General features: G+C 38.3%; 1 protein-coding gene across 1 annotated transcript; it reads right to left on the bottom strand.

Moving 5' to 3' along the window:
* Positions 1–4,362: 4,362 nt before the first annotated feature.
* LOC125485874 (SEC14-like protein 1) lies at positions 4,363–8,566 on the bottom strand. The gene is made up of 4 exons (XM_048610995.1): positions 8,067–8,566; positions 7,659–7,910; positions 7,265–7,443; positions 4,363–5,318 (listed from the first exon to the last, which is right to left on the bottom strand). Exons 1-4 carry the CDS (start codon positions 8,163–8,165, stop codon positions 5,213–5,215), a joined length of 636 nt encoding a protein of 211 aa, XP_048466952.1. The 5' UTR covers positions 8,166–8,566; the 3' UTR covers positions 4,363–5,212.
* Positions 8,567–8,836: the final 270 nt, after the last annotated feature.

Here is an 8,836-nt window from a genome sequence, read left to right as displayed (position 1 = left end):
CTTTGTAACTTCTATATGCATGTGCATCTATGAACCTTGGATGTTTGTGTGAAAATTGAAGCATTTTTTCTCATTTCTTTGTTTTAACAAGGATTTCTTCTTACAGTCACAGTGTGTAAACACCTCATCACTCACAAAGGTGTGGCAAGGTGCTTTTGTGTCAAGGTGATTAAATGTGGAGTGGGAAAGAGGGAAGCTGTTCTACTCTGCAGAACTGGTTATAATACTGCATTGTCAGAACTGCCATTTCTCATGCACAATATTTAAACAAGGCCTACTCTCTATTTGTCCAAGTGAATGTAAAAGGAGTTCAGTGTCTTAACTTTCACATTACTAGCCAAACACAGATTGACTAATCATTTCATTTAAATCATTGTCTGCAAATTAGCTTTAGCATTTGCCTACAAAACAAGACATACTTCAAAGAGTAAGATGTTGGCATAACCTGAAAGTTGTTAAAATAGAAAGCATTTTTGTATTAATGGATATTATGAGGAACAAAGAAAGCTACCCTCTAAAACTGGAGAACAGAATTGCAGCTCAATGACTTTCAAGTTTCAGGCATTTTCTTTAGCCCTAGAGCATGACAAAGGGGATACCACCTACTTGACTTCTTTCGCCTGTCACACTACAAACTCCAGGCAATATTTCCTGAACAGAATAGTCTCAATTAGACATAAACCATAACTCATCCTTGATTGACAAATTTTGCTGGCCAAAAATGAAGATAAACCTGCAAGTATTGCAAGCTTGAAGCTGCAAAACCTGCGATATATGTGAACTCAGTCCATCCATGCCTTCTATCATGAGCACACAACTCTCAAATGTGGAAATCTGAATAAAAACTGAACCTCAGCCCAGTATTTGTGGCGCATGGAAGATAACCGTGTCACTTGACAAATTTTACTTTCCTCTGACGCCTACCTAATTTTGCCAGCTCCCACACCTGAATTAAGATTTGCTGACCAAATTTCAGCATCCTTGGTTGACAAATCTATTTCCTTAAGTTACACTATTAGTGTTATTTGAAGACACTTAGCACCATCTGGTGGTCAGTATTTGACATCACAAAGAAATATGACAGGTTGATGAGAAAGTATTTTTTAAAATGGCATTACCTCTGTCCACTTCAGCTTATCGCAAAAAAAAAATTCACGGTATCTCTTCACCAGTAGAGTTTTTGAAAGAAAGCATGTATTTAACAATCTCTTCTTGGATTTATTCTTGCCAATTATTGTATTGACAATTGCAACTGAATTATGTCAAATATCACATTAAATTGCATTGAAAAAAGTTTAAGGTCTGCCTTAGGCAGGTTTGCTTTTAACAAAACAATGAAAAATGAAAGAACTGACAACGTTTTCACTACGTTACCAAATATCACTTTATATAGATATTGTTAGGAATATTGGAAAGAGAAATCCTCTGCTGCTCAGGTCAATTTAACTCTTCACTAACTTGACCTGTTCTGCATCGATTCGTGTGGGCATCCTGGCTGTCATTCTGCAGCCAATCCTAAAAATCTATTTTCCACTGCTGCTCTATTTTGTTTTTACTCTTCATAGACATTCTTGTCACGTCTCATTTAATTTCCCCATTCTCAGATATTTAGTCCTCCAAACTCCTTACTTCAACTTGTCAACATCCCTTGACATCATAAAACAAAAGAACTGTGGACATGGAAATGTGCAACAAAACAGAAATTGCTGTATCATCTGCGGAGAGAAAACAGAGTTAATGTTTTAAGTCCAGTGACTCTACTTCAGGTTCTGCAAGGTCAAAGGACTGAAACCTTAACTGCTTTCTCTCCACAGATGATGCTGCCAGACCAGCTGAGTTTCTCCAGCAATTTGTTTTTGTTTCAAGACTTGACACGTTTGTCTTATTGTTCTCCCACGTTTGCAAACCTTCCATTGTCTCACTAGAACTCTTAACTGTGCAATCTCCTTCAGCCCTGAAACTCTTATCTGGTGTCTTCTAATTCTGGTTCCTTGTGCATCCAATTTTAGTAGCTTAACCATAGGCGGCTGTGTTTTCAGCTGCCTAAACTTCAAGCTCAAACGTTTTCCCCACACCTCACTTGCCTAGTGGTGGTTTATCAGCCGACTATTAATCCAGAAGCTTAGCTCATGCTCTGTGGACCTGGGTTCAATCCCATGACAGCAGATGGTGGAATTTGAATTCAATAAAGAATCTGGAATTGAGAGTCTAATGATGGCCATGAAGCCATTCTTGGAAAAATTCATCTCATTCACTAACATCCTGTTGGGAAGGAAATCTGTCATCCTTACCTGGGTCTGCTCTACATTTGACTCCAGACTCACACCGATTTGGCTGATTTTGAACTGCCCTCTCAGCAATTAGGGATGTGCAATAAATGCTGGCCTAGACAGCGACATCCACATCCCATGAGTGAATAAAAAAAATCACATTCTTTTAAACTTTTCTGAAGAAAAAAAACTGATCATGGTTCAGTTTCATATTGCATTTAATAATGCTTCTATGAAACAGCTTGGCATTCTTTGTAATATTAAAGGAAAAATACAAAGAAAAATCAAAGAACAATACAGCACAGGAACAGGCCTTCGGCTCTCCAAGCCTGCGCCAACAAATTTTACCCTTCTATACTGAAACTGTCTTCACTTACAGGATCCCTATCCCTCTGTTCCCTTCCTATTCATGTATTCATCCAGGTGCTTCTTGAATGCTGCTACTGTGTCTGCTTCCAACACATCCTGGCAGCACGTTCCAGGCGCTCACCACCCTGTGTGTGAAAAACATGCCTCGCACATCTATGTTAAACCACACCAATGCCCCCCACCCCCCACCAGCCTACCTCACACCTTGAACCTGTCTCTCCTAGTAACTGACCATTCCAGCCTGGGAAAAAGCCTCACACCTTCCACTCTATCCATGCCATTCACAATTTTATAAACTTTTAACAAGTCACCCCTCAACCCTCTGTGTTCTAGTAAAAACAAACCCAGTCTGTCTAGCCTTTCTTCATAGCTAAACTCCCCCATCCTGGTAAACATTTTCTGTCCCCTCTCCAAAGCATCCACATCATTCTGGTAGTGCAGTGACCAGAACTGTATGCAATATTTTAAATGTGGCCAACTAAACTTCTATAAAGCTGCAGCAAAACTTGTCTATCCTTATACTCAATGCCCCTTCCAATGAAGGCAAGCATACCATAGGCCTTTTTTACTGCCTTATCTACCTGCACTGCCACCTTCAGCAGTGTGGATTTGCACAACCAGATCCCTCTGTACATCAATACTAAGAGTTAACTGTATAATTTCCACCTGTACTTAACCTTCCAAACTGTATCACCACACATTTGTCCAGATTAAACTTCACCATTTTTTTGCCTATGCTGCCAACTGACCTATATCCTGTTGCATCCTCTGACAATCTTCCTCACGATCTGCAACTCCACCACCAATCATTGTATCGTCTGCAAACTTACTAATTAGACCAGCAAGGGGAGACCCACGTCCCAAAGCAGCAAGAGGGGAGATTCAGGTCCCAGAGGAGTGCGAGGGGAAGTGCGTGCTGGAGCAGTGCGAGCATGAGTGAGTCCTGGAGCTGTGCAAGTTACCTCAGCTCAGCTGAGCGCTGGTGCAGAGCAGACTGGAGGTTTGGAGCAAAACGGGACAGTTGCTGGACTGGGGCCTGGTGCAGGCTGTCAGACCACGTGCTGAGCTGCTGCTAGTTGAAATTCTTTACTGGACTGTACGGTCAATCCTCTAAGTATGTTATAACTACCTTATTTCTAACTTATTTTTAGATACTAAGTAACGGTACTACTTTCCCTTTTATTTATCTTTTGAATCCAAGATTTGTACCTAGGTACTTATACCTAACATCATTAAAGGTGGCCATGGTAAAAACTTTTCACTGTATTCCTGTACTGGAAATGTGACAATAAAGGCAATTCTATTCTATTCTAGCCACTTTTTCCTCCAAATAATTTATGTAGACCACGAACAGCAGTGGTCCCAGAATTGATCCCTGTGGAATAATCGTCCATTTTGAAAAGCATCCTTCTATCGCTACCCTCTGTCTCCCATGACTAAGTCAGGTCTATATCCATCTTGCCAGCTCACCCCTAATACCATGTGACTCCATCTTTTGTACCAGTCTGCCGTGAGGCACCTTGTCAAAGGCTTTACTGAGGTACATGTAGACAATATCAACTGCTTTTCCCTCATCAATCATCTTGATAACCGCCTCAAAAAGCTTGATCAAATTAGTGAGGCACGACCTCCCATGCACAAAACCATGCTATCACTGATAAGTCCATTTCCGGCTGAATTTGTGATTACATAGAACCAATGCAAAATAAGACAGACATTAGTATTTCAGTTTAGAAGTTTATTATTTAAAAAGAGGCTGCTCAAAGGATATTTGAATGATTTATTACCAATCCAGTGGTAACATGTATTGCTCCATAAACAAAGATTGATATGCAATGTATAAAGTACTGGTAGACACAACAGGAATGTTAACACAATGATTTCATGTGATGGGAACATTATTGGCTTCAGGGCATTAATGCAGATAATTAAATTACAGATGTCTTATACAGTTAAACAGCAACTCTTTAACAAAGTTGAAATGTTTGGCTATAACTAGTAGGTTCAAGTAGGTTGCAACAATGGTTTCAAAGTGTGGCACCTCATGCTTCTGAGCAATTTATCCAGTTTAAGTGCAAAAGACACACTTTTTATCTCTCGCATGTGCTTGTAATTACATTTTTTTAAATTATACAACTTGCTTTTAAGTGTCAAATTCAGAATATTTGCTTCTTTGACCTTGTGCTTTTTTCAATGCGTTGTAACAACAATCTCAAGAAATCAGGAAAGATGGTGACATTTCCAAAATAGGTAAGAATTAAAGTTCAGTACTATCTTTAAAACATATTACAGTCTGTTAGAAAATGCAGTTCTGTAAACATTCACACCTTCATGACATCTGACTAAAACATGAAATAGTACATTTTAAAAATCTTGATTGCAAACAACTGATGCACTCAAATATATAAAGTAAGGAGAAATCGAAGGATACAAAGAAATTGAACTGATTGTACTGCTTGCATTATTAAAGTCAAATACTCATTTTTGTTGCTGCACCATCATTCCAATCAGCTGCCACCAAAAAGAATAGTCCTGTTTTGCACTTTTTTTTTAATTGCAGGCATTCTGAATCACTACCTGGAGATCATAGAACTGGAGTGTGATTGGCTAGATGATGTTGTGGCAGCACTGAGTTGTGAAAATCCACTGTGACTAGATTCAAGACTAGTCATGGATCCCCTGAAATAAAAAATAAGTTTTTTTTTGGGTTTCAATGCAATACAAACATTCATTTACATAAAGTAACTTGCACATTCATTTGGACATTGCTTATTGGGAATCTTTTATTCAGCATCCAAAACAATACTGTAACTGTATTTTTACATGGAATTTTACAATACCAAAGCAGCATCAACTTCCCACTGAAATTATACAGGCTCCTGTCAGCATTATCCATTTAATCATACCCCTGTCCTTTGCCCATACTCAAATTATGGTTTCTAGTGGAACATTCATGCTATTAAAATCCTATGTTTAAAAAAAACTCTCTACTTTGTTCTTCTGTTGACAATTTTCAATTTATATTTTTCTAACTCACCTAAGTAGGTTTTTCTCCAAGAATAGTTCTGATATCCATTGCAAATCTGAACTTCTGAATCAGACCTAATCTTTTAAGGGGGTTAGAAACTCCCAATCACTAGTCCATCAATATTTAAAAGCTGCTGATTAAATATCAAACAGATTTTAAATAACACCCAGTCAGTGGGTGTAATTATTTTGATTTTTACCTCACTTTTCAATTTTTTTTAATGTAAAGCTCATAACCATATACACTAGAGTAGATGAAACTGTTTTAGTGCCTCAATTTGTATCCTAAGTATCACCATCGCTTGATCTGATTTCATGAAACTAAAACAAATAAAATCTTGAAAAAGGAAAGCTTAGTCCAAATTATAGATATTTCAAAATTGATTATAGTAATCTAGCAAATTTTATCCATGTTTTTGCAAATGTCCCAGCAATTTGATTAATGCTCTTCCAATCTTACAAAAACAGACTCAAAAGGGTAACTTTCTCATTCATTCAGAGAGGACATCAGAAAGTCACGTGTGCAGGATGCAAGTTTTCCTAACCGGATGGCAGATGATAAATTATGTTAAAACAGACTTGTTTATTTAATGCAATACACTTTTATTGGTCTTTAAAAAAAACACTAGTCAATGCAAGAGAACTCATGACAACATGAGAGTGGTGAATCTATGGAATTCACTGCCATAGAAGGCTGTGGCAACCAGGTCATTGCGTATATTTAAGATGAAGATAGATAGGTTCTTGATTGTCAAGGGGATCAAGGGTTATGGGGAGAAAGCAGGAGAATGGGGTTGAGAAACCTATCAGCCATGACTGAATGGCGGAGAAGACTCCATGGGCTGAATGGCCTAATTTTTGTTCCTATGTCTTATAGCCTTATGGTCTAACAGGAGACTTGAAAGATCTTCACTTAACACTAGCACTGTGGTAAAGTGCAACTCAACTATTTTCCAATATGTAACTTGCAAATTGGAACTCGAGCTCTTTCCTTTCCTTTGTTGGAACAAACCAAAAACAATCAATTCAAAGTGTGACCATGGAAAATTACAACTTTTTCAGTAACCCAAGTAAAGCAGGTTACAAAGTGTAGAGCTGGATGAACACAGCAGGCCAAGCAGCACCATAGGAGCAGGAAGGCTGACGTTTCGGGCCTAGACCCTTCATCAGAATTTAAACATTAAGTATATAATAAACATTGTTAATTTATTTTCAAGCACCTCACCAAAACATGTATAACAAAACATGGATTTTGACTCAATTCCTTATAATTAAATTTTGCATCCTACTGAGGCAAAGTAGGTAGTGATAGTGGTTATAATGGCATCGTAGGTAGAGGGTTACAAGATCTGTGCAGGACTGAGGAATTTCAGGAAGATTGTCTGCAGTTCAAACGCGCAACTCTTCTCAATCTTAGAGAAGTACTGGAATAATTCCCAACCTGATCCAAAATCAAGGCAGAATTTCCATGGAAGATTGATGAATGAACAAATTCATCCATATTCAGTAAAGACTAATTGTATTTAATATACATCTGAGCATATTTAGACATAGACATAGACATATTGAATTCTCAATAGTGTCTTTATATGTTGTACCTGAAATCATCTGATCCTATGACCTCAGTGTAATACATAACTTTACACTTATGGGAAGGGACCTGCAATGTTGCCAGCACATCATCTACACGAGGCAGGTTAGTTGTAGCACAGGAAGGCATATTGTGAAATTTCCACTGTAGGATATAAAAGCCAGGCCATCTTGTTACATGTGAACCCTGTAAGATAAAACAGAATTGGTTATAACTTTATAACAAAATAATTTTTTAAAAATGTTTCAAAAATGTGCAAAAACCACGTAAACAAAACATTACAGCAAAGAAGAACTTTTAGAGTGCTTCACATTGGATTGATTTGACTGGTACACCACAACTAATGTTAGACCAGGTTACGCTGGCCTCACAATATTGCTCTCTGATATTACCAAACTGACCTGGACACTTTCGCCTTCTTTACAGATGAGTGGTGGCTCCACCATACTATAGTCCTTGCCCAGTTGCCACGATTTATCTATAAGCTGCACATTATTTCCTCCAGGGCCTGTTATCCCATGTGCTCCAAGGGTATCCTTTTTTGGAAGCTGGGGCGCTCGTTTTGAATGGTAGATGTTGAAGGCAATATCTCCTTTCACCACATCAAAATCCCAGGTTATCACAGAAGATGCTTCCACTATTTCAATTAATAGCTTGATGCAAATAAAACAAAATATGATTTAATTAATATGCAAATAAAATGCCCTATTTCATCTAAACATCATACCCTGATGATTAAAAGTTAAAATACAACAATACAAACATTAAGGAACAGAAATGTGAACAGCTAGAGACAGCACAAATACTACCTCATGAGGTGATCCTTTGAAAACACTTGCTGACTGATAAATAGTTTCAGTCAATAGTCTGATATCATCATTGTCAAGTTCTTCTGCTGTTCTATACATCGATTTGGGAATTAAACCACCCTCGGGAACTTCACACTAAAAAGGTAAATTATTAAATAAGATTTGTTAAATCATACAGCACTCAAAAAGACATTCCTGTAATCTAAAAACCTAAAAAGTGGATAACTGGAATGCTTTCAAATAACTCCTTACAAATACTGTCCTTTTAAAAATATTAGAGTAAAAACATACTTTGCCAAATGGTAGATTACAGACATATGGTCATAATTTCCCACATGTTAAGTTCTCAATCTTAGCTGATCTTAGCTTCTCAATCTTCGTTCGGTTAGTACCTAAATAGCTACCTTCCTTTCCTTTGCAGGACAGTGACAAAGGGATTACAAGACTATAAAATTTACTGCATATTTGATCATAGATCATAGAATCCCTACTGTGTGGAAACAGCCCCTGTGGCCCAACAAGTCCACACCAACCCTCAGAGCACCCCACTCAGTCCCATCCCCTTATAACCTACCTATTTACACATCCCTGAACACTGCAGGCAATTTAGCATGACCAATCCACCTAGCCTGCACATCTTTGGATTGTGGGAGGAAACTGGAGCACCCGGGGAAACCCACGGAGACACAGGGAGAACGTGCAAACTCCACACAGTCGCCCGAGGGAGGTATTGAACCGGGTCCCTGACACTGAGAGGCAGCAGTGCTAAC

This window comes from Rhincodon typus, chromosome 23 (genome assembly GCF_021869965.1).
Source record: "Rhincodon typus isolate 14 chromosome 23, sRhiTyp1.1, whole genome shotgun sequence".
NCBI classification, from domain to species: domain Eukaryota; kingdom Metazoa; phylum Chordata; class Chondrichthyes; order Orectolobiformes; family Rhincodontidae; genus Rhincodon; species Rhincodon typus.
The sequence above is the reverse complement of the archived record's forward strand: the minus strand, read 5'-3'. Positions and strand labels throughout refer to the sequence as shown.